The sequence below is a fragment of the Astatotilapia calliptera genome, chromosome 14, assembly GCF_900246225.1.
Source record: "Astatotilapia calliptera chromosome 14, fAstCal1.2, whole genome shotgun sequence".
NCBI classification, from domain to species: domain Eukaryota; kingdom Metazoa; phylum Chordata; class Actinopteri; order Cichliformes; family Cichlidae; genus Astatotilapia; species Astatotilapia calliptera.
In genome coordinates, this window is record NC_039315.1 from 11,920,996 (window position 1) to 11,948,326 (window position 27,331).

Sequence of the window (27,331 nt, forward strand, 5' to 3'; positions counted from 1 at the left end):
CACAGGTCCACAAGATACAACCTGCATAAGTGAGCAGAGCTGGAAAGCTAAAGAGCGGAGGCCACAGGTGTTCCCCTTACACTATATTCATTGTGCTGCAATCATTAATAGCAAATCCTCCAGCCCAGCTAGGTAGAGCTGAAAATAACATGGGCCATGTGCTACTTTAAAGTCGGTGCTTGTAGTTGCAGCTGATTTTCCAAATATGATTACTAAATGCTACAGCATATCAAAAAAGCAATTATCCCTCTATATATTGTCAATCACTGTAGTTGGGAGATTAAAGAGGACACTGTGCTGTTGTTGTTTTCAATTATGAGTTTACCATGTTCAAATGTTCATTTAATTACTATTCATATAATTGCTGATGTGAATGCATGTCCTCACCAGCGTAAAGCCTCCATGCACTGTGGTGTTCTTCCAGTTCCCTTTGTTCTTTTTGAGCTAAATTCTATTTTTAAAAAAAAGAAGCTCATCATGTTAAATGAAGTCAGTGCAAATGCATTTCCTAAGTAGTCTTATCTTGAAAGCCTGACACAAAAAAGGAAACCTTACCATACTTTCAGTGTTTGCAAGTGTGTTTGTGCACACATGTAGAGTTGTTTTCGGGAGACAGTGAAAATCCTGTTTTAGATTTAGAACATGAATATATGGTCATGAATTATTAGCGTAAAGATAAGGTATCAGTGAGGTAAAACTTGTGCTGCTTATGCTATAGAATTTCCAAGGAAACACATAATCCATTCCTCATGCAGTTTGCTATTATGTGTGCTGGGCTAAACTATGCGAGAGACAGATGCAACAAAATGTAGTAGGTGAACAGCAGGAAAAGATCAGATGTGTTAAACCTGTCCAAACGACAAGCTGAACCAAGTACATGCTGACCCGAGTGTTTTGCTCTGAAAAACAACTCCTTGTGCAAATTACGAAGCTTTCGGGGAAGCAAACGTTGCTCTGGGAATATTTTAATGGGAAAAGGATGTCACTTTGTGGAAACTTGTGCAATACTAAATGGGAATAATGGTGGAAGCAATCTAATGGGAGGTGTCTGGAGGGGATTGGTGTTCTGTGTAAACACATAAGTAGGAGATTTTGAAGACATTTTTTCTGTGTTTTCTGTGTTTCTCTAATACGTTTTTGGTAAATGACTGCTGCCTCAGACTTATTACAGTGATCATATTTATCAGTGATTTTGCATGTTTTTCTTCTTCATTACAGCCAAAGCATAGCAGTTTTCAAAGCACGACAAAGTTTGTAGGTGGCTCTTTTCAGTACAGGATGAAGAGCTACTCCTAGAAACTATAAACAAGCTCTGTTTTAAGTTATATACGCTTATAATAATGAGGGATTGGATTTATATAGCACTTTTCAAGGAACCCAAAGCGCTTTACAATACCACTATTCATTCACACACTGGTGGAGGCAAGCTACGGTTGTAGCCACAGCTGCCTTGGGGCAGACTGACAGAAGCGAGGCTACCATATCGCGCCATCAGCCCCTCTGGCCAACACCAGTAGGCGGTAGGGTAAAGTGTCTTGCCCAAGGACACAACGACCAGGACAGAGAACCCGGGAATCGAACCGGCGACCTTCCAGTTACAGATACGCTTCCCAACCCCCTGAGCCACGGTCGCCCCACTTATGTTTTGCATTATCAGTGCATGCTGAAAGTGAATGAGACACCCTTTTCTTTTGCATTTAAAAGACTGCTTTCATTTTTTTCCATAATAAAATGGGAAGTATGTCAATATCTTATTTATCCATACATATTGCCTGCACTGATCTCTCCCTGTTCATATGCAGGCAGAGTTTTGCAGAATTCATGCTCTAAAGCATCAAACCTGTCATGTGATAATGCATTCTTGTTGCTATTTGAATTTTGTCTTTCAAGCACTGGGGATTAACAGAGCCTTTTTGTTTATGTTTCCTGGCCATAGATAACCAGTTTAAAAAAGAAAAAGAAAAAAACACATCCATCTAGTTCCCTGTGTGAAATAGCATGGCAGTGCAAAATTAACGTGCGTGATTAATTAATAAAGGTGATTTCATGTTGCCTGTGATATTCTCAACAATGTTCAAGCCATTGAAAATTGATTTTTATACTACTTCAAAATGAGCAGAAACTTATGGCTGCTTACTGAAGTGAAATAATCTATGAAATGCAGGTCTGCATCATGAATGGGCTAAAGCAGCATAAACAAATCTATCTGTGTAATTATGAAAGGACAAGGGTATGTGCATCTTTATCTTTTACAGCGAGTAGATTTTTAAAAAAAAAAAATTCCGCAAGTGAGTCAGCAAGTACATAAGTTGCATGCCTTTCTATGCCTGTCTGCATGGATCATTTGTTATATGCCCAAGTTCAAAAAGCCTAAGCTGAGCCTCTTCCAATAATCCTGAATAACATGTAGCAGCAATTACAGCATGCCGCGGCATGGTATATTCAGTGGACATCTTGTCCTTTCCATCTCAGAGCTGTTCTGACAGATCATCCCTTGTGTCCACTCTATGGCTGACTGGTTTTAAGAAAAAGAAAGACGGTGCAAGTGAGAAAGACAGAAGAGTCAAGACAGAGATGGAGTGACATGTATTGCATGGCTACGTAAAAGCAGACACGTACTGAACCCAGATACAGACTCGACCTCATAGCTGCTCTAAGTTGTTCGAAGTCACAGAAAAGACACAAAGCAGAATCATAAACATCAGTCAAACAAAGATATGTGGACCGTGTTGTCTCAGTTGAATATACACTATAACACCTGCACATTTTCAGACATGTTTGTTGTTTGTATGGGCACAGCCAAACAAATATTACCTCACTGCAACAATAAACAACCTGTACAAAATCATTGCCTGAAGCTTATGAGATCAACATTGTAAATTCTAAGTGCCCATTCCATTAAGATGGTAATTAGCCACAGCAAACTACAATATGGAGTCATCCTGAGGTGTGCTCTCAACATGGGTCAGCTAAGATGTTTTCCTTCTATGTGTATGTGAATGGTGGGTGTCTAACAGTAAATGCTGTGCCCGGTGCATCAGACAGGCTCCCTGGAATGTGTTATTTTAGGTTAAAAAATTCAAATTCACCACAGAACTTCTGCAGTGTTCCTGCCAAAGCTGACGCATCTCTGCTTCACTATTGTAGACCCAGACATGTTGGCAAGTCATTTGTTTTGAATTAAGTGATTTTCTGTCCGCCACTGTGCAGTGGCTGGACAGCTGATTCACAAGTGACAATGTAGGATGAGTACCAAATCCTCAGAGGCCAATCACCTCTGTACAGTTCAGTTCTTAATTTAACCCTTGCTATATACACTGAAAGAGAAAAAAAATGAATGCGTGCTCTGGGGAATCTTCTCGTTGAGAATCTGCTCGTTATAATTACATGTTATCACTTCGGCACTTACCAGTGTGCTTGTTAGTTAGAACAGAGAGAGACATATTTGTGCATGTGTTAAACTCTCTTCTGGAAAAGAGCTTCTTGTAGAACCTACATCATGACTCACGCCAGTTCTCCCAGATATCCAGCTGTAACACTTCTCATAAAAGCTGTGAATGAACTGTCTATTTCGTGTGTAGCCACATCAGTTATGAGAAACTGTCAGGATACAAGCTTAGACATTAAACCTCTTCTCAGAGCTATAAGCAGCTATAAACACAGCGTGTTTCATCTCAACTGCTGGAACAGCAATAATCGATCTGATGACAGCTAAAAAAACATGTTGTTTTTCTCTGCCCTGGAGGAACATGACAGAAACAAACCCTCTAAACAGACAGTTTATCACAAGACAGAACAAATAGCTAAAAATACAACACAAGCCATTTGCTGTATGCCATGGCAAAGTCAGAGAAAAGTAAATCCTAATGCAGTGGCTGGAAAAGTGGAGACTAGAGGTCTCCAGGGGTCCCTAAAGGGTCTCCAGGGGCCACAGCAAAATGAGAAACAGTTTAATTTCACTATTCCACTCCCTCAATAAAAGCACAGTGGGAGCATAGTGCTCTAATCCATTCTCATTAGAGGTTTTAGTCTCCCTACTGTTACACATCTAGTGCTATACAGCTGATTGGTCAGTTGAAGCATTGAATGAAAGAAACCATTCCTTGGAGCAAAGATAGGGACAAAGCAAGAGAGCACGATAGCTATCTACCGGGGGGATCTCGATATTAAAAGTTTCAGGAGCTCTTCCTTTTTATATTAAGTGCCAAAGGTCTTGAGTGCTCATATAGTGTGTAGCCAGCGGAGAATAACCTTGTGAACTACGATTTGATCCATCACATCTAAATGTACTGACACAGAGCAAAATAATAATCCTTCAACCGAGGGAAGTGCTCGGAGAGATAGCCCTGTGACCCGGGTACAACTCATAAACTGCAGTGCGGCATCAGCTGTATTAATATCACACACTCGTCCCCGTGTATCCTTACACAGATGAATATTTCATTGCCAGAAACCTTCAGTGCGTGTTTTGCAAATTAAAGATGCGCTTAGAATGGCGCATCGGCTGTAATAATACATCTGCGGGGCAGTGTGGTGCATTATGATTGTGTCATATTTAAACATCTGTTTCATAACGCTAAAAAGTGCACGCTGTAGATCCACGTACCGTGGGGCATTACGACAAAGCAGACTTCGTCGTGGTTAAAATACGACTTAATTTTGGGGGGCAAAAGTTGAGACTTACTCACCCCTTTTGAACATTTTTGCAGGCCTAGGTGTTTTTCGTCTTATGTCCTCTGAGAATCATCTATTCTTATATTCCAGACTTGGAACTTGTGCCTTTTAGTTTTGAAGTTGATCCACAGCTTTCGTGGCTCGTCGTGCGAGTGTTAGCTGTCACTCCTCTGGATTTTCTTGCGATCCACTGTATTGAGTTGTAGTTGCAGGATGGCTGCCGCGGGATTGATAAATATTAACAAACAACAGTTTTCTTTTTCATAAAGTCTGGCAGATCTGGAAATGAGGCAGAAATCACCGGGAAAGCAGACCAACTAAAAGCGTCCCCCCTCTGTCCGAAATAATGTTAACTCCAATGTGAGTGATGACCGCAAACGCTCAGTACAGTCCGACACAGCCCCTTACAGCCAACTCCTTTCAAACCCGAATCACCGTGCAAGCTTCAAATCAGTTCTGGGGGGCAAGTCGACGGTGATCACAGGAAGACTCCGATTAAAAAACCCCCACAGATATTTCAATTCAAGTGGCCAATCTCAAATTCTTCTCTCGGTGCTTCGGTGCCGTTCAAATCTCACCATATTTAAAATCTCTAATTAACATAAGTTATTTGGATTCACATTTCGCCTCTGATGTCGGATTAGCCTATAAACGTAGACTCTTCAAATCCTCCTTAATAGTGTAGACTTTGATGGCGTCGCTTTTCTTAAAATCCCCCACTTTTCCGCTCTCCCCTCGTAATTATTACATTTCTGTGATCTTGTCTGTGAATATCTCTCCCTCCCTCCCTCTCTCTCTCTGCTTTCTACCTATGGTTCAGGGCTTGCTGATGCGCTCAAGGAGGGAGAAGTATGTTACCGCCTCAGCCTCCCTCCACCGGGCAGCACACTGCTCCATCGCTCTCAGTGCCTCTGCCCCTGTCAGACACACTGCTCCCTGACACCAGCGGGCTTCGTAAAACATATGAAATGACATAAGGAGAGAAAAAAACCCAAAACAACAACAAAAACTTCAATCTCCGACAATAATCTTAATCAGCATACAAAATGTCAGGAAAACCAGGTGATGTGCTATAAAAGAAACTCATTTGCTAAAGAAATTCATCCACCCAACTGTATATATTATAGATAACAGCCCGATCCCCCCCCCCCCCCTCTCTCACTCTCACGCACACACATATACACACACGTGCACGAAGTACTCACAGATTATAGAATAGAATAGAATAGAATTTGTCAATTTCTTCAAATGTACTTGCCATACAAAGGAATTGAAATTACGTTTCACACTGTCCCATGCGTAGACATTGACAACAATAAGGTGCAGATGCACAACAAAAACAGCCCTAACAATAAGGTAATAAATAGTAATATAATAATATAAATAGTGCTAAAAGAAATACTAAAAATATATACATAGCAGCAGGTGTGTGCAATTGCAATGCAAGTCAGGAATGTTTTCAGTTCTTGGTTCAGATTATAATCATATGCGTGGTTTTATTTAATTTTAAATGTCAGTTTAAAGCAGTTTGGAGCTGAGATATTGAAATAATTGTTTAAACGATTTTCTTTGAGTATTTTTTTGCGCCTTGTATTTATTTTCTATTTATTTATATTATATCTATATGATCTATTTATATTTTCTATTGTATATTTTCTTCTATTGTGTTATTATTATTATTATTATTATTATTATGAAATAGGTTATAGACCATAACATTAGTTCTATTTCATTAGATTTTATTCCCACTCCGAGTATTGGCTCTTGCTCTTTGCTATTGCTGTTTAACCTGCAGTATAGAAACGTTTTATACACAAGTTTTCAGGTCAATTAAGTCTGGTCACCCTGTCTTCTTGTCCCGATCAGCTAAATCGGTTGCATCGGTGCTCCGCTTCTCCTCATTGTTCTCTGTAATCGATTGGTTTCGCCTTTCTGTTCCTCACACGTGTGTGTGTGTGTGTTTTGGAGGAAAAGAAAGATGGCTGCGCCCTCGAGTGAAGTGCAACTTGTTCCTGCCAAAAAGCCCCCAGGTAACATTAATTTCGTCTGTAAATTAATTCATATAGAAGAAATTCTGTTTCGTGTGAGTGTTTTGTAGACATGCGGTTTCCGCAACGAAAACAGATATGGCTATAGTACAAACAAGAAAGTGAGTAGCGCGTCCAGCTTGTATGACGTTAAGTAGATAAAAGAGGTGTTCATTATACATTTACGTGGTAAAGCATTTGTATATTAACACTAAGCATCCCATCCACGTTTACACTTGTCGATGTGACTTCCTGAGATCGCTGCTGAGTGTCTGCAGAGAAACATTTCAGATATAGAAATTTCTCTGATGCCTTGTAATGCGTTGGGTTACGGGGCGATCGTGGCTCAAGAGTTGGGAGTTCGCCTTGTAATCGGAAGGTTGCCGGTTCGAGCCCCGGTTTGGACAGTCTCGGTTGTTGTGTCCTTGGGCAAGACACTTCACCCGTTGCCTACTGGTGGTGGTCAGAGGGCCCGGTGGCGCCAGTGTCCGGCAGCCTCGCCTCTGTCAGTGCGCCCCAGGGTGGCTGTGGCTACAATGTAGCTTGCCATCACCAGTGTGTGAATGTGTGCGTGAATGGGTGGATGACAGGATATGTAAAGCGCTTTGGGGTCCTTAGGGACTAGTAAAGCGCTATATAAATACAGACCATTTACCATTTTACCATTTATAGGTGCTGCACACGGTATCAGTCTGTGAAGGTTCTCAGTCATCCAGGTCATCGTAGTCTAAGGAGTTTGGAAAGAAAAGCGTCTGGACTTCTGACGTTTCACCTTCAGAACTGAAGAAGCTTCTCGGATGAGAGGTGAAACGTCTTCAAGCAACTTAAAGAAGTCCAGACGCTTTTCTTCCCAAGCTCCTTAGACCACATGGTATCAGATTTTACCCTTAGAAATAAATGTAGATAGTTAAATGTTCGGGTCAGCTGTCCGGATTTGTACTGGTCGCACACCGGCTCACTCCTTGGCGGCCGCTTATCGGGGCCTGGAGCCTGGGGCTCGCTCGGGCCACTTCGGAGGTGGGGTCTCAGTCACTCAGGCACGGCTGGCTGCCGGCGGAGCTCACGGGCGCGTCACTGCAACTCCCCCTGGCTTCTGCTCCTCGGCTGCTGAGTGAGCCCTCATCTGGGACTCTCCTCAGCTCTTACTGGGACAGTGGCGCGGCTGCCCCTCTGTTGGTCTTCCTTGGTCTCTTGTGTTCTGGGGGCCTCTGGATGTCTGGAGTTTTGATCTCCTCCATACCTGCTTCATACCCTGGAGGACGGGGCTGTGGCTCCCCACACTCCCTAGCAGATCGTTACATGGAGAAACCTTTGGCATGCTGATCCACACAGGTATGCACACAGGTGTACACACGGGTATTCACAGACGCGGACTACAGCTTTCTTGGCTGCTGCCTCAAAGCACATTGTGCGCTGTCTATCTTGCGTGCTGCACAATATCGTTTATTATTTAGTATCTACTGATATCTACTGCTAGCTAGTTTATTGTGATGGTGCCGTTTTTTTTATTATGTTGCTCTTTGTTGTTTGCTTTCTCTTCTGTTTTTTTTCTCCATACAGGTGATCCAGGTGTTTTGTTTTGTTTTTTCTTTCTTTCTTCCCCCCCTTCTCACCGTCTCTTCTCCCCTTTGGTTTTCTTTCTATCCCTCTCTTTTTTTCATTCTTTCTCCCTGTCCTATCCCCCAGTCATGTCTGTCCCGTTTGTAGCAACTGAAAATAAAATAAATTCATAATTATAATAAAGGTCAATCAAATGGACCAATATGGCAAGGCCATGATGATCCACTTGGTAAAATAAATCCGCTTGGCATCTTTCTTGGCCTTAAGACAACAATTCTGATGACTAAAGATCCAAATGGGACACACAAAAAAAAACAAAAAAAAAAAACAAAACAACCCAGCGGTTTCCACCTTGTGTTTGTAGGCCTTGACAATGGTACGCCTACTTCTTTCAGAGTGTTCTTGATTTGGTTAGATGTTATCAAGTTGTGTTTCCTTAAAAGTTTTGTCACTCATCTTGCCAAGAAGAAATTGCCTCTTCTTGAAACGACAGATTTAAATGAAAAGTTGATGCATGACTGCACAAATTTTAGAGCTGTTTCATCCCAGCACTAAGGTGATCACTCAGAGTAGCTTTGTATTGATTTGCTGTGACCTTTATCTTCAAGAAGATAAGTTGGCCTATTGCATGTCAGGAAAATGTTCCTACAGAATGGAAAAAAAAGCTAATTCATCACTTTAAGGCAAAAGGTTTTTGCATTTTTTTTAAAAATATGCCACATTTCTAACTCAATGTCAAATCTATTGTTAAAAAATTTAGGAAAATAAAGTGTTCTTTAGTATAAGGACAAGTAATAGTCAGTGTCAAAGTTGAATAATTATATGGTAATGTTGTATGTCTTGAGCCAGTGATCATTTCTTTATGTTTTTGCTGTAAGGGAGCCATATTTTTTTGTAATTTTTTAAAGTGGACTTGAGCAATAGTTCTCCAGGTTTTTTTGAAGGTCTTTCAAAGTTTTTGTTTAGGACATTGTTCGCTTATTCATTGTCTCTGTCGATTTTCAGAGGAATGTTTTTTCTCTCTTTTGTTTAGCCACTTAACACAGACCTCTGAATCATTCAAGCATGAAAAGGTCACCAAACTCAAGAGATGAGCCAGTGTTGTGTCTATACATAACAGATATTTTAAATTCTGTTATTAGGGCCTTTGCTATTAGCTATTTATTAAAAAAATGTTTGCACATTTTAAACAAATTGCTGCACCAATGTCACACTTTCCTAGAAACTATAAGAAGGCGAAGGGCAGCTCAAAACTTTCGAATGATACTGGACATTGTGACTGTAATTCTGGCTCTAAACTTCCCCAGTTTTCAGTGTTTCTGCAAGTTCAATGAGTAATAGAAAACTAAACTGAAAAAATTCCAAACACGTAGTTCTTCTTTAACTTCTTTAACCTCCTAAGACCCAAACTCTCCCAAAGCATGCATTTTTAATTTCTCTTTGATATTTGGGCATATTGGCACCCGATGAATGTAAAAACAAAGAATTACCAGATTTTTTTTAACCTTATTTTTGTTTCTGAGAAAAATGAGAGCCCTATATAAGGATATTTGTTTAAAATTTCGATAGAACAGTGGCAGTAAAATGTCCTCGTAAGTGGAGTAAGGCCCTTGTAGTGTAAAATTGAGTATTTTGATCTAAATAACCCAAAATGTGATGTCCACATATGTGGACGCCAGGTCCTAGGAGGTTAAAGCACTGTTTAAAATTAAAATAAATTCTAAATGCAGTTATTTGAAAATAATTAAAATACTCCATGTAATAGAAAACAGGACAAAGATATGATATCAGATTTAAGATATGCACATTTTAATTACTGTCAGCAACGCTTTTAATAAAGTTTTTGAGAAGGGCATGTTTCCTGCTGTGTTGAATTGCTTTTATTAAAAATACTCTGTAGAGACGGACTCCTGTAGTTTCTTTTTAAGGCAAAAACTGGCGTATTGCTTCACTTAAAGTCTAGTTTTGTGATAACTTTAGTGAACTTTCTATACAGACCTAGGTACATTATATATGCTTCAGACTGTGTTCACCGCATTGCTAACAGGTCGATAATTTAACTTTCTCTTTTTAGCTCGAGGACCACGGCGGGTAGCCAATCAAATTCCAGATGAAATCCTCCAAGACCCTGAGTTACAGGAGGCAATCAAAGCCCTGCCTGCGAATTACAACTTTGAGATCCACAAGACAGTTTGGCGAGTGAGACAAGCAAAATCTAAGAGAGGTGAGTTTCTGTTACATCCTATTTGTTTTTTTTAATGTTTTTTTGCATAAGCTTTTAATGGAAACAGAATCTGTAGTTGAATTCCACAATGTTACAATTCTCACATTCAGTCTGAGTACAGCTGTGCCCTCACCCAGATTCACAAATGCCTAAATTGCTTGTGCTATAAGCTTTTAAAATGCATGGCAGGCTTCTGATTTAACTGCTGAATTGGGTCAGAGTTTGGATGAAGTTATTTGGACGTAAAGGATCTGTAGCTGTCTTTTACACAGCCTGGGATTTCATAAGAGAAACGGTTCTAATATGTAGCCCAAATTATTGGCCAGCGTGAGCAGAAATGATGCTTTTCTTGAACAATATCTGTTCCATATCCTGACACGAGCAACTGTGCATTGCGCCCTCCTTTATTTTAACTGAAAAATATTTGTTTTATGTCTGTTTCATTTCATTGTCAGCTTAACATACGACTAATATTACCTAAAGGTTTATGAAACAATTCCACAAAGAAGAATTTTCTTTTGCTTTACTGCTGTTTTGAAAGCTTTTAGAACGTGTGGGAAGCAGAGCATTGAACATTTATATACAGAAATACCATGCATGCATGCTTTCATTCAAAATGTCGTCCCTGGGTGCATCTGTGCTTTGACCTAGTTTGAAGACTTTATTGTTCAGTTGTTAACGTGTAAGATTTATACAGGTTTATCCAGTTTGGGACAAGCGAAAAAGGTTCCCTTCATCATCCACAGTTACTGTCATTAAAATCAGCATCAGTGTAGGGAACTGAAGAAAATACATCAACACAAGGTCCGCATGCCTTCAGATGTAATATACATGCTGCTGCATTTAGCTTCTCATGTGTGGGCAGCAGATTCAGGCTGTATTGGTATAAATTATAAAAATTAAGTTGGAACAGCATCCAGCCTATGATCCTAAGTTGGACTGTCTCATTGAGTCCTTTATGGGTGGATGCAATAGCCTCAAAATGACATCAGATATTTGAAGGAAATTCGCAGCAGGGATATTTCTGATGATATAGGAAAAAAATACTGAACAGTGTTATTTTTTTATCGGTCAGCTAGAGCTGGGCGATAGAACGATAACGATATGTATCGCGATATAACTTTTATTCGATAGAGAAATTAAGCTATCGCGATAGACCTCGCCGCTCTTGTCCTCTTAAAAAAAAGAAGAAAAAAAAAGGTCGGCCGATCCAAATTCAGTAGCGCAGAGCCGAACCAATCACAGCCGCAGCGTCACGTCGCGTGACTTGTTACGTACAGCACAAGTGCCAAGCCGCACGTGTGTTTGTTTGGGAAGCAGCCAGCGGGTAATGGAGCCAGCGCGTAATGGAGGAAATGAGTGTGCCGACTAGAAAAATCAACCGAGCGTGACCGAAGAGAAAACAGATGATGGTTCCAATGCCGGAGAGATTGTCGAACGGAAGAGCCATAGAAGTTCCGTAGTGTGAAGGTATTTCGGCTATTTCAAGTCTGACAAAAAACAGAGTAGCGTGCACTGTAAATTGTGCCGAAAGCAAGTCTGGAAATACAATAAACTGGTGCATGCGTCACACTGTGCGCCACGTTATTGTTTCGGTGAAATGAATTTCTACAATACTGTTAATTCTACTCTCTGCAGTGTTTAAATGCTTACATATACACAGTTACTGTCCGTCCACACATACGACTCGGTTCTGCTTCTATGCCCCAGCTTTGTTTACTTTTTCCCACCGAGGCTTCTAGACTTCTGATTGGCCAACATTTCTGCACGGTTAGGAATCTAGCGCCACCTGCTGCTTTGGCATGTTCATAGCAGCGTTTTCCTTCATTTCTGCCTTTATGTGTGGACGGGATTATTTTTTAAAACGAAAACGGAAAATCTCCGTTTTCAAAAATACCCGTGTACGTGTGGACGTAGCCTCAGTCTCTGACTGGAAGCGCTAATTCGTCATTCGGCTTTTGTCAGACTAAAGTAACTGTTAAAACTGTTTGAAAAGCTAAGCTATACAACAAGGAGAGATTGAGAATTTCCTTTTAGTTCTCAGTTTATTTGATATTGACAAAAGTTAGTCAGTTTTGTCTGTTCTTCTGTAACACAAACTAAGATTTATTTTTAGAATAGCTAGGTTTCATTTGACGTAGACGTGACGTCGACGTAAAGCGCGAAATTTGACTGGCGGTCGGAAGTGAAAAAGATAAGCGCAAAATCACAGACAGACAGTACGCAAAATGCCTATGTCCTGTTGTGTTTACGGATGCTCCAGTAGGTCGACCAGAGAAACTGATAAACGGTATTTTAGGGTACCAAAAATAGCCCAACGAAGAGGAGAAAAATGGAAAATTCTAACCGAAAAACGTAGGAAAAAATGGATTTTAAATTTACGTTTACAGTCGGGAGGAGCAGAGTCTGCCAATGCCCGTGTCTGCAGCGACCACTTCGTCAGAGGTAATGTTATGTTTGCAAACGAACTTATTAGCATTAGGTAGTCGTTAAATTCTCGTTTACTTAGTGCTTTTAAGTTAGTAGTCTAATATTGACTTGATTGGGACTATAGGCTGCCCAAGTGCTTTGGATAACGAAGAGTCGGAGGACTGGGCTCCGAAGGTCAATCTCGGCTACGAACGAAAACCCAGATCGGAATCAGTTCTCAAACGAGAGAAAAGAATGAAGCTTAAGGCAGAACAGCATCGATGTGCAGAGGCGATTTTGGATATGCAACAGACGGCTGAGAGCCCGGATTTGAGCCTAGTGACAGTGGAGAACAGGCTACTAACCCTGCCATACAATTGCAATGAGCTGCAATCACTTCTCCATCCTCCTTTGCAATTACCCAAGTCTTCAGAGGTGTCTCGTTAGACCGCTGAGAATGGTTTACCTTGAAACAAACAACTGTCACTCTAACGAAGTCCTAAGGATGTGGCATGTTTGTTGACGTTAAAGCCGCTACCGCTAACTGTTAGCGTGTTTAAGATAAAGCAATATAAGAACAAACACTCACCCTTGCAAACACCAAACTGTATCCATCACGGAGACGTTTTGTTCCAAGGTTGTGGACCCACCCGCTGACAAAAAAATTGTACGCCTCCAGACTCTTGAAAGCTTTCATTTGCTGCCTAGTGTAGTAAGAAGTCTGGAGGACCAAGTAGTTGGTGATATCCACAGCCTCGATAGTAGGCAAATCCTTTACTTCTGTGGTGTATTCGGACATTTTCAAAGAATACGGATCACGTCCGATATATTTTTTAACTATCTGTTTATATCTCTCCCGAGAAACGGGGTCTAAAGTTGCACAATAGCTGCTCTCCTGACTCTCCACAGTGTCCTCCATGTTTACTTCCGCCCTCCACTCAAAAATCGCGCTGCCTCCGCACGTCATCAGAACCACGTGACCGCAACCCAACTATTAATACTTTATTTCTAAGTGGAATTGACAATTTAGTCTGTTTCATTTGTTCTATTTTGAAACTTAAACGCTTTAGCGGCTGCCTTTTGTGTAGTTTGCAATATTTGCCTTTATTTATCTGGAAAAAGTCTCATGTTCCTTAAGTACATCTACCCTGTTGAACTTATTATGGGAAATAAATATTTAAAAACAAGCTGCTGATAATTTCACATTTTACTTGTGAGCAACGGCACATTTAAATCTTACAAATATAGTTATTTGGCTTATATCGTGATAGATATCGTTATCGCCTGAAATGAAAAAAACATATCGTGATATGAAAAAATCTCATATCGCCCAGCTCTACGGTCAGCGCAACCTCATTTCACAGTCACTTGTATTTATACCTGCTAATAAGGCGCAGGAAGCTGCTACGGTATTCTCTTGAACGCTAGGTGTCACCACTCGGATAATATCGCAACATAAGTGCTGATAGAAGTAATCAAAACTAGAAACCAAGACTTTGAGTGTTTTTTGCAAAGTTTTCAAACTGTTCCATTATCTCCCTTTGGCTGTCTGTATGTTTCTGATATCAATAAAATGGTAGTAAAAACATGATCGTACACTCGTGTCTTCCACCTTGCTGTGGCAGCCATAGTGCAAGGTTACAAAAATCGAAAGCTGCATAATGGCCCCATTACATGACAGTGGTGATGCAGCATAGTCAAATATGAGAACAAAAGTAGCCTAGGTCATGTTTTCCCTGGAAATTTTAAGTAAATGTATAACTGCTTAACACTTCCACAATGACTAAAGTAATTAACTTGTTAGGAGAATGCACAATATTGTCACATCATAAAACTGAGAAATATTTTCTGCCTATGATTTTGTAGCTTTGGTTGAACTTTTTAACCAGTTGCTTAAAGCCCTGCTTTTCCATCATGTAACCAAATCTGTAATCTCCATCCACATTTGCTCTTCCTGTCATATGGAGTAATTTGCAAAGCGCTGTGCTCTGTTGGAGGCTGATGAAGTAGTTCCCTTTTTACTAAGTTTTTATTGGAGGCTGAAACACAGCTCTCGCTCTTAGATGTGTCTTGGTTAGTGTTATTGTCGTGTACTATGGAACATGACACATGGCATTGCTATATCATTGATATCACCTTTATATCATGTAAATATGTATATTACACCTCTGATTTTACTTCTTACTGACCATCTTTACCCTTGATTCTGTTATAAAAGTGTAATGTTGTAAGTCCATGCTAATAAAAGATCTATGCTGTGTGAAAAGTGTTGCTGGGATCAAATGTAGGGATTTAAGTTTCTATTAAGAATATGGTTTAAACAACTTGCAAAAAATTACATTGTAGTTTGTTTGCATTTCACCGGGTGTCTGAACTTCTCATAAACAGCAGTTGCAGATACATTCAGTTCTATCAGTGCTTAGTAGGTTAGCAACAAATCTAATGGTAAGGTTTTTAATTTTTGTTTTCCTGAAAATGCAAATTGTGCTTTGTGTGCATTGTACTCTATTCAAATTTAAATGAGTTGTTGCACACAGACAATTTAGAGATTAAGATTGCCAGTCAAAAATGTCAATACTTTTTTCTCTTACATGCTTTCACATACAGACTTGTGGTTTTACCATCATGCATTGCTGCATGTATCGTCTGACTTTTCCCGATGCCAGTTTTTCTAGTGCAGCGGTATAGGAATAATGTGTCAGTATTTGCTTCCAGCCTAAAAAAAAAGATCCTTCACTAATATACATGTCAAAATGTGTATTTTTTCTACTCCTTCATGCTTTGGGTAGTAGTATGCAGATGGCATGCCAAGAGGATATAATTTTTTTTTGTCCCCGTGGGGAGTGTTTGTTTTATTGCAGCCTGCTTTCTTTGCTTTTTCTGTTAAGTGACTTCTTTTTATCAGAGCTTCTGTCTCTGAACTGTGAAAAGGGCATAACTCACCTCATCACCCCCGTCTCTCTTTGTTCCTCTTTGTGTCCATCTGTTTCTTTGTCCTCCTTTGAACTCTGCAGTGGTCTCATAGTGTTCTCTGAGCATCATACCATAAAATTTTATTTTGGTTCCCCAGCCTCTTTTTTTTTTTTTTTTATAAATCTAATCTGTTATGCAATTTTCAGAACATTTTTGTTCTTCAGCAACTTTGGCTGTTGGCTGTCTTCTATCATAATTACATCATACATTAAATGAAAACAAAGGCAAGTGAACAATTTAGTTTTTCAGCAACTTTAACTTCTGCTGTTGCGATTGCATCATCCGTTCACTTAAAATAAAGACCCAAAAAGTAATAACAGGTCATATTAACTTGGTGACTTGAGGCAACTATGTCTTTGGTGTTGAGTTTCAAGTATTATATTTATAAAATTAAATAGATAAGAATAGTTCATTTTCTAACTTTGGTTAGGAAATGGATTGAAGCAGATGATTTATTGCTCAGTATAAATTAACTCCTGTATGTGGATCCTGGTAATTATTTTTGCATTGTGTTAAATGTGATTTTTTTTTTTTTTTTTGATGGGGGTAAAATACTAGTTTCCATGTAAATAAACATGTAAAAAAGCCAGAGATAATTAAATGAGTACATTTGACATTTTCTTTTTGATGTTTGCGTGAGCTACAAGAATTAAGTGAAGCATTTAACACCATCTTTTAGTTTCTACAGTAATCTTCCATGTTGCAGTTAGAGGCACGCTCAAGCAAAATAGGATAATATCTTAAAACTAACAATCCTGGTTTCATTGCAGTCATTAATTTTCTAAACTTTAAAATTAGGTTATGAATTAATTTTGAATTATAATCACAAACAATGTTAGCTTCACATTCGGGCTTATGTGGAATTCATGGTACTGTGTTTATGTCTATTTGTATTTACCTACACAGATACAAGGATTATATGCATGTAAACTAGTCCTTCAAAAAGACAACAGCACTTAACCCAACAGGAATTATGCGATGGGCAGCGTAGCAGGTTGAAAACTGGGCCTGGGCAGCAAAAGGAGCATAGGTCACCACCTAAAGAGAGAAATGTAAAAAACCTGATATCCAAGAACAGCGTGAGAAGCTTAGAGACTCCAGCAGACATTTTGCATTGTTTTAACTTGAGCTCTTTGTATGTTTTGCCTGTTGTCTTTTCCGTGGCTGGCTGAAGGACCAACAATTGCAAAAGCGAGATGAGGCCTAAATTCAAAAAGCCTTTAAAATTCTTTTTGTACATCTCTGTCCACCTTTTTCTACATTCTCCATGAAAGTTGTTGGGTAGTAGTGATTGAAGTCAATAGTGAGCATTTGTATTTCTTTATCTATGAAGATGGGCAACTATAAAACACATTATTAGGTGTCAATGATCAGAAACTCCTTAAAGCACCAGTATACAGTCCGCATTGGTCGCTTTGTGCACTGTTGCAACATCATAACGCAGTCACTTATATTAATGTCTGCTGTTCAGGCACAGGAAGCTGCAGTATTGAACTAAGGAGTTTTTTGAGGTCTTTAGACACATCTCTCACTAGTTTTCCTACCAGGCTTCTTCTATACTAAGTGGCTCTCTTTGAAGATTATACTTCTCACTCCAGTTCTTGACACTCGGATATGCTGTGATAACTTTGTATGTCCATTGCTTGCTTTGTGAACAATTCTTTTTCTCAAGTCTAAACTAATTTCTTCTTTTTTGGCATAATGCTTTCTCAAGTGAAAGCTCAAACCCTTTATCTTCCAATTTACACAAAGTATAATCTTCAGTTTTAACTTGATTTTCCAAGCTTGTGTATTGCGAAATTAAATCACATCATTATACAGCAGTGATCTGTGCTACGGCTCAATAAAAAGGTTATGTTTTTTTTATTGTTTGCAAATAAAAACACTTAATACTTTATGGAAAAAAACCCCCACTTTTGAACAAAAGTTTGCAAACAAACTACATTAACTGAGCTGCAATAGTGATGTGAGAATGTATTGAGAGTGAAACAGCGGAAAATTGAGGCTTGGAGGTCTCTTTGCAGCCTTGAGGGTATAAACATAAAGGTACAGGACAATTCAGGGCCATCTTAACCACGCTTAGGCAAAAGATTAATCAAAAAGAGGATTTTTAACTTGATGATTTGGTATTTGCTTTCCAAACCTAAACTGGACCTGGTTCAACAGGAGTGGGGCCTGATAGCTGAAGCAGTCACCTCTTATTGTACTACTGAAAACTCCAATGCAATAATATGGATCAATGAAGACTTTCTGGCCTGGTTTTTTTTAAAGAAGAAGCAAAGAAACTAGAAACAAATAGCAGAAATATGATTCATCTTTATATGTAGTTTATTTTAGTACTCCAGCTGCAGCATTTTGGGATTAATTAGAGGCCACTCAAATAGCTTTTGGTCATCATTAGAACAAGGAATTACAGTAGTTCAGACTAGAAAAGAAGAATATTTTCACAAGATGCTCCCAGAATTCACAATGTTGCAGGAATAAAAAGTCTAAAGAGTAACCCTTTGGGTCACAGCAACTGATTTTGTCATTTTTGGCTGTAAAATTGGACAAAAATTCTCATCGTTTAGGAGTATAACTTTTCTCTCGAGCCAAGAGTCTGTCATCTGACAAGGGATTTAAAAAGAGTTATTTGAAATAAATCATTTCAGTGTAAGGAAGTCATCTAAAAGTGGTGTACATTTCAAATAACTGACAATTTGTCCAGGGCGTTTTGATGAGAGGAAAAGTCTCAGAAACATCCAAAATTTAATCAGTGGATCTGCAGGTATGCTTGGAACCGTTGTTGTCACAGTGGATGAGCCCATAATCATAAAGAGATTTTGCCTGTTAAATTCAAGGCATACCGGGAAATAGAAAAGCTGCTGGACATTTATATAAAACACCAGCATGAATCCATTTGTGCTGGAAGTGACTTTGGAGGATAAAGATATTCTTTTTTACTTGATCTGTTGATATCATTGTTGAATTAATGACTAAATCAGATATTTATATTTGTTACTGTTTGGTCCAGATATTTTGAAGTAGACAACAATATCAAGGTGATATACTTATTTTTTGTGACTGTAGGCAAGTTCATTTCTAGAGAATTATTTTGCAATTAAATTTTTGTTTAAAAGTTTTTTTTTAATTCCTTCCCCAATTAAAAATGTTTTTTTAAAATACTAAATACAAAATAAATGCCAACTTAAAAAGTACAAGATGTCCATTCCTCTTGTCTGAACAGTTTTTGCCTTTATTGAAGGGATGACACAGAGTTCTCACACAGAGGAATTGTGCTCATTGTGTTCAAATTCAATGTTTCTTTCTGTCTTCCATTTACTCTTCACACACTTAGACAATTCACACACCTATTACACTGTAGGTATAAATGAATCTGGGGAATTCCCAGCAAAATAAACCATTCTGCTACTACAACTCCAGTGGTGTCTCACTACAATAAAGCAGCAGTAAAATATAAGCAGTCTTAAGAGTTGCACTTTAAATACAGTTTACATAAATTTAATGACTTTACAGCTCTCAATAGTACAAGAAATTACAGCTTTAATAAATCTGAAACCATATCATTTGCTGAGGACCATGCCATTGTGCCCAAGGTTCTGGTTAACAGTACTCCGTCTTACAATGTAGCCGCTTGGGTTGTCATGGTAAACTGGTAATATCTGCTAAATTAACACTGCTTAGCTAGTCAAAGTGAAAACCAAGATGCTCTCTGTGGGCTGGGGTTGTAGCACAAACTTAAATTAATTGTTTATTGTGAAGAATAGCTGCTCAAATTATGACAAACCTTATACCCACATACACCCACATAGTTAGTCATTCCCTCATCATCAATCATCAATGGAAGACACTCTTAGTACTGCTGACCACTGCGTTAATGGCAGTGCCAATAGAGGGCAGATCACACAAATCAGTCACCAGATTAATCACTTGCTATGTATATACTATTAGTCAACAATATTTTTTTTATGCTTAATCTAAGCTTTACATACCTCAGCTTAATCTAAGATATGTAAAACTGTACCAGTAAAAGTGCTATTTCAATATGAAGTGGGCAAGTCAGATGTGTTATAAAAACTCATGAAAAAACTTTATTTTGTTTCCTATTTTTAATACTACTCATCTTGGAATTTAACATTATACTGTACAGATAGAAACACAGGGACATCTCATATAATCACATGTATACAACATGGTTTTTTTTTTTATGGGATAAACCCAGTCTATGGTGTGTTTTTATCCTTCTGGTCAGGTCTGTTGTTGTGAAAACTTCATGTAATCTTTGGCTTTGTTCATTCTCTCTGCCATCCACTGATAAATTGGTCTTTCCAGCACTTTCGCAGTTTGCCTCCTACTTTTGATTGTTAACATAATCCCACGTGTAGCTTTTTAGTTACCTGTGCAGCCATTAGTGTTGCAACAATAGGTATACAAAATTAGATGATTGTTGATTGACATTTCACTCATAAAGGGGATGTTTACTTTCTTTCCTATTGAGAAAGTTAAGAAAGGGGCATGTATATATGAACTGCATTTTTATTTAGCCTTGTAATATACTTATTTGATCGCTTATATTGGCCACATGGTTGGGTTGTTACTCTTATTTGGTCAAGAATGTCCAAACGAGAGCAAGAGGGAAGTGGCAGGATCTTTATGTAACACAACAACATGCATTCACACAGCCTAACACACCTCTTCTATCTGACTCACCTTTCATTTGATGGAGTAGATGGAGAAAGCTCTTCGTTTCTGTCAGCTGTGGCAGAGGTGTGGTCTGAAACCTTTCTCTGTTAATAAACTTGGCCTTTCCTGGGTAATGACCTGCCTCTCACAGCCTGCATGACACTTGGTGATCCCTTAACCTTTCATCAGCAAGAACTTCTCTGACTCTTTCTCCTTAGAACTGCTCTATCTATCACTCCATCTCATGACTATTCACTTTCAGCCTGCTCAGTCTTTTATTTGTCCCAGCTTTTATTGTTTAATGCCGTCACTGGCGCCGAAGTCTTGAAATGGTTTCAGGGCTAGTCATCTGAAAACATTTCTACACTGAATTCAAGGTCTTCGAGTTGTAATTCTCCACTGAGACATTGATGGATTTATTGAACTAAGGTGTGACAGAGTTTGACGGGAAGAAAATGTCACGGTTGATTGAAATAACGCCTTTGTTCCCAGATACTCGCTCAGTGTGTCAGACTTGGTGGCAGAGACTTCACACTGAACTGTTGAAGTCTTGTGCCTGCATGTCTGCAATATTAACTTCCACAAAAGGTATAAATAAAAAAGAAAACAACTGACAGGAGATATTGCTAGTATACAAACAGTGTAGACTAATATAATCCCAAACAGCAAACTACTGTAGCCAACACCTGTGTTTCAGAATTTTCAGACAGACATATACACACACAAAAAAAATCCTTTGTTACCATCACAGGTACACATTTTTCCTGATTTTTAGAATATCTATACGCAAGTCAAGTCTTTCAGCATCACAGTCAGCCTTTGCTGTAATATAAATAGAAAATTGGTTTCCAAGCATCTTAATAACAGATTAAATGTTTGCATCCTTTATCCAGACAAACTGTCGGCTTCTCAACTCATTTTTTTTTTTTTAAATCACTGAAAATCGTTTCTCTTTGAGTTTGCTTCTGCTGATGTCAGCATGTTAGCTTTTTTTGCTTTGTGAGGAAATGATAGGATTAATGTAACTGGAACATCATTGGATTCTTAGTGAATTATGTAGGAAACGTACTGCAAAAACACCACAGCCTGTTTGTCAAGAAATCCCAGTTTCAATTTGTAGTTACTTTGTTTTCCAAGTAAATCCAAGTATATTTGCCCTGTAACCAGTAATCACAGTCCACAACTGTTTCTAATATAGCTGGCAAGTGGCTGGGATATATTTTGAATATAAATGTTGTGTTGTTGAAAACAAAATGATAAGAATTTGTATATTGGTGTCATTGTTTTTAACATTAAAAAAATGTCACAAAAACAGATACAATTGACATTTTATTGATTTTTATGCTTTTGCTTCTTAGGTTTGGTATATTTCTAGTTTAAAAGCTTACAAAATGTTCATTTAAGCTAATTTATTTCAGTCCCCTTTGGACTTGTGTCTAGTATGATGTCCAGTCATCATTATTGAGAAAACAAAAAAACACTTCAAATTTCCTTGTCTATGACAGAGTACATTTAATAAAAGTGTCTGCTTTCTAGTGGCTAAGAATCTCTCATATAACACTGATTTGTCTTATTTATTTTTTTAAAAATGAATATGCATGAACGTGTTTCATTTCACTGATTGCAGCCAGAGAGCAGTTTAAGAAGAGGGGAGAAAAAAAAAGCCCAGAGATTGAAATGAGACACTAGGCACTTTGGTAAATGTTGCCCTATCATCTCAGGTGGTGTAGCATATCAGTAGAGGTATCGGTGCAAATTAACTGATTCATTTTATCTTCAGTGCTCGCAAGTGCAAGTGTTTTGCTCGCATTTGGGAATAAATTTAATGTGTGCAAACAAATACTCGACTTAAAAGTATTAAAAAAAAATTAAACTCCACCAGTCTTTCTCTCTCTCTTTTTAAAAAAAAGAAATGGTTAAAAACACAAAAACAATTTGCCGATCATTTGTGTCATAAGTTTCCCCTTTATATATGTCAGCCTTCAAACTCATACACATATTTGCAGACAGCAAATACACAGGATTGTGGCATAGACAGTGAATTCAAGTAAGGAATGCAGGTGAACATAAAGATATTGTTTTGCTGGGGTAAAAAAACAACCTCAGGCTGTGTAAAAATGAGAGCCTTTGTAAGTAAAAAAGCCTTAAAAAGAGTTATTTATCACAACACCTGTTCAAGCATCAACCTGTAGAAAAGTGATTTTTCTTTTCTTCAACCAGTCATATCCACCCACCTTGTGGGGGAAAAAAAAAGAAACGATCTAGTAGCAGGCCTTGAGCTGCAGAGACAGACCTGGGGTTATTGGTTTGGACTATATTTCCAACAACCTGTCACCCACAAAAATAAACCAAGAGCACTACTGTGGAGAGAGGACAAATCCTATGAAATGTCACTGTTTGCTGTCAGTGGAGCACTCTGAACCAGAAGCAGCAGCTATGTATAGCTGTACAGTTGAGAAAGTATCAAATAACATCTTGTCATCCCTCTAATGCAAGCATGTAACTTTTCTATTTGTTTTCTTTCTCCGGTCTCTCTCCAGTTGCTTTGCAGCTTCCAGAGGGCCTGCAAATGTTTGCCTGCATCATCAGTGACATCATTGAACGGTAAGCCACATTTAAAAAAAAAATAAAAAAAAATGATTTCATACTTGCTTGAAAGATAATTTCAATCTCAGACTTCCCACCCATGTGTTGTGTTGTGGTTTTAAAAGCCATTCTAACTTTGCACTGTTATAATTTGCACTTGTTTGCCCCATGCAACTAATTTCTGTGTTCACCTTTCTGTCAGATTTGAGAACAAATTTAGATGGATTTGTTTGGAAAGCTGCAGTTAGCTTATTTAAAGCCTAAAGTTAGCTCAATAGGTTTTGGGGAATAAATACCTAAATTGTGCTTCGATAAACCATCACAGTGGACTTGAAATGAATAATCAAGATGGTGGAATTTCAGTTAGCCATTGCTTTTTTTTTTGTCTATAATTTGTCCTATTTCGTAGATGGTAGACCATATAAACATGACTATATTGTAGTTTATGTGGTGGAGAAAGGTCAAAGTCTCCACTTCAGTCATATCGTGTTTGATCCAGAGGCAAAACAACAAGTGTCGTTGTCAAAGTACTTATGCACCAGTGTGTAGATGTTCACACTCTGTTTTGTGTGATTCCTCTACATCAAAGTTTTAGAATGCAAAGTTAGCACAGCATCGAGGTCCACTGTAACCACTTCATAAGAAAATATCCATACATTCTCTTCCACTTACAGCTGGTGTAGAAACCAGCATCATGTCCACTTGGTATTGGAGAGCAACAGCCTTATCATAATTCCCCACCTTTGACTCAATCAGAGATTCTAAGGCATTACTCAGGTTTAGGACAGAGCAGATAACAGCCTCCCTTGCTCATAGCCCACAGCGGAGGAGGGAAGCGATATTATTCTTGTTAATTACAGTGCGTTTCAGCCTGCATATTCCCTATTACACACCAGCACTCAATCACACAGACACCACAACTTTTTTTCCCCCCTCCATCCCACAGTGAGCAGTGCTTAAGCAATAATGTCCACTAGACCTAATAGTTTGTCTTTGAAGCTACCCTGTGGTTTACCCTGCTCTCTGCTAAATAAAATTGGTTATTCAATGTTTAGGAAAACACAAATCATAAAGCACACTCAAGTGAGAGCACTGCTTTGGAATTTGTTAGTATAAGTGTCTTCTTTAAGAAAATGACTGTTATGATTAAACACTCGGAGTGGATTCCTTTCATATGTGTTTAGCCAGTGGCAGCTTCATTATGTTATGGGCAAGATAAAGAAGAGTTGTAGGATTTACCATAAATTTTTCAGGCAGGGTGCACCATTATTATGGTTTTCACAATTAGACATACTTTATATTATTATTGCAAAAAACTCTTTGCTAAAATGTGTTTCTGCTTTACGTCGTTTCCATTTTCTGTTCTGACACCATCATTTTTGTTCATCATTTCTCCTGCTGTATCATTCTCCCTCTATCCAGACTCCGGCTTTATCTTTCTGTCATTCTCTTTACAGACATTTCTTACTTTTTTATCACAAGAAAGATGATAGTGAAGTTTTGATGATAGGATCTGATCTTATCAGTCGTATTGCTATCAGACTGAGAGCTGCTACTGTGTGCTTCATGAAATTTAAACCACACAGCTATATAGTCCAGTTATATGTTCAAGTTATGACTGTTCATCATAAATCTACCAAATCGGCCACATCTCTTCTAATGAGAGCAATTAGAAGACACTAATTGCTTTTCTCGCTGTCTTCTACCTCGTTCTCTATCTCTTGTGTCTGTGTATTTTTCACCCCCTCCTCACCATCCACATTTGTCTTCCAGGCTGCAGAGTACAACATGGTTCTCACGGTTTTCCTTCATTAGGTTCTGCGCTATAGTTTCCCTGCCTCCAGAGACTTTTTCTTCTATCTCTGCTGTCTTAGTAGGAATTTCAGCTCCATACTTTCCAGATTTAACAGATGGGTTCTTTGATTACTGGATGAACATCAGAGCCTGTTCAAAGTACTGAGTATCTGCCATCTTTCCAACAGATTGACAAGTTGACAAGTATCATTTGAGTGCATCGACTTATTTTGACATAGTCTTCTCTGCAAAATCTTAAAAAAAAAAAACGCTCTCAACGATGCTCATCCATGTTGGTCACAAGGAGCCCAAAAATGCGATTTTGTCTTAGGTTTCAACGTTATTGCAGTTTGACTTCTATTTTTTTTGGCCATTATTTGTAGTGGTCAGGTACTACAAGTCTACAAATTCCTCTGGTGCACATGCCGGACATGCCGTTAATGTCACATTGCAATGAGTTTACATTTACATTTCACATTTCTTCTTCTGTTAGGTAGAGTAAATATGATGGATATCTTCATATTTACAAAACTCGGGTTAAATGTTCGCTTATGTTGAGAATGATGACCAGAATTCATAAAAAGTTGTGAAGAATAGGTACTGTTTTGTTTTGTTTTGTTTTTTTAACTCTGACTTTTTTAATATCTCATCTCACCCTGAGAGGCAGGGCTTAGCTGTGGCTGACTCATAAGTACAGAGTCACCATGAATCTGTCAGTTTTTCTATGTCTAAATAGGAAACTGGTGATTCCCACAAGTCATTTAATAGCACACAAGAAGTCCACTTCCCTATATAGCGATATCCTGATCTGGCTGACTGAGAATCTTCTTAGACATACTTTGTTTTAATTATGTGATAGCCACAAGGCTTTTTGGATCAAACAATTAATCTAGGAACCGTCATCTGGGGGCTCCTTAGGGTATAATCTTTGATCCTGGTGTGTCGATACTCTGTATAGTAATTGGAGCATTTGTAAGGTGGCCATGGTTTAACTCTTTTTTACTGCTGCAACAACCTTGTGCCCAGCAATTACGTACAGTCACGATAAAGGTCTTAAAATTGCAATATAACCTGAAATCCCTCTATAGCAATTACAATTCGGGACAAATGTTTTATTGATCGGAATTCTGCAAATCACCATAAGCATCCTAAGATGAATCTAGGACAAAATTAGATTAATGACAAGAACCTTTAGAAGTTTGCACAGCTTGCAGCTGACCTCATGTCACACAGCTTATGCTAAAGGCTACCAGAGGTCTCACAGGGCAGCTTTGCCATCACCATCACTATCACCCCTGTACTCGTGAGACGGGGCTGAGGTCCATATGAAAATGGGGATGAAAGGCCTAAGCTGCCCTCAGAGTAAGAAGCTTCAGCTGGATGGACTGCTAAGTCTTAATGAGGACAAGCTGCTCTGAATTATGGCCATTCCCATGGCACAGTTAATAGACTTCGGCCAAAACTGTATTAATGCATACTTTTAGCTTGCCCCACTGTGACTGTAAAAGAGTAGCATGACAATTCATAGATGGATGGATGGATGGATAGATAGACACAGCACCACAGACTACAGTGTCTAAAACACCTTAAAAATATTGCTATATTACATGTTTCTGAATGGTTCAAAAGAATTAAAGCCCAACAGTCAACAAATCAGAGACAATAGTGAATGAATAGAACTTAGATGAGATCTGTACCTAGAAATGTTAATGAATGAATGACTCACTGCTCTCTGATAGAGTTAACAGATCAGCCAGTCTCATATGTACCATGAACAGTGGTGTAATTTCCACTGGGGATTGGTGGGCATATCCGTCTTAATGTTCAGAATGGTATTTTTGTCCCTCCTCCAACGTTTAGAGTTTCCGTTTGGCTCTAGTATTAAAATCTATTTAAACATTATCCTCTTACTGTCCAGCTGCCAAAATGATACTCTGAGTGGTTAATGTGACTCATGCAAGTCACCTTCAGTGTTATTATGCACTCGAGGAAATTAACCTTTCCTTGAGTACCAAGTCATTTGTGAACTTTAACTGCCCTAGGTTTCACCTAAGGCATTATACAAGGTGAGATAGACTATATATTGGCACATTGTCTTTGGCGTAGGATCTTGGAGTTGTAATCAACCTAAGAGGAAACCAGCTTGTACTATTCAGGGCTGAAAACTGTTGTTCCCTCATGTGCATTTTGTAATGTAATTTATTCAGAACATCTTAAAAGGTGGTGTTAGAAAATTAAAAGGTCTTTGTACATATACAGATATTATTTATATTAGTTATTTGCTAATATATTGATATTGACATGTATGATGACCAATAAATGAAAATATTAAAAATAAAGAAGAGATCTTAGAAACACCCTTCAGCTATGTTACAAGTACTGATATTGCATAGTTTGTTCA

General features: G+C 38.6%; 2 protein-coding genes across 2 annotated transcripts in view; one reads left to right on the forward strand and one right to left on the reverse strand.

The window, feature by feature from the left end:
* The window catches only part of rtn4rl1b (reticulon 4 receptor-like 1b), a 156,670-nt gene extending 151,081 nt beyond the window's left edge, over nt 1–5,589 (reverse strand). Inside the window, exon 1 of the mRNA XM_026192495.1 lies at nt 4,689–5,589. Within this exon, the coding sequence (XP_026048280.1) occupies nt 4,689–4,701 (13 nt within the window). The 5' untranslated portion in view covers nt 4,702–5,589. The remainder of the gene's footprint in view (nt 1–4,688) is intronic.
* A 970-nt stretch (nt 5,590–6,559) lies between these two features.
* dph1 (diphthamide biosynthesis 1) overlaps nt 6,560–27,331 on the forward strand; it is a 73,514-nt gene continuing 52,742 nt past the window's right edge. The window contains exons 1-3 of the mRNA XM_026191823.1: nt 6,560–6,704; nt 10,336–10,485; nt 23,091–23,154. Coding sequence (XP_026047608.1) covers nt 6,653–6,704; nt 10,336–10,485; nt 23,091–23,154 — 266 coding nt within the window. The 5' untranslated portion in view covers nt 6,560–6,652. The remainder of the gene's footprint in view (nt 6,705–10,335; nt 10,486–23,090; nt 23,155–27,331) is intronic.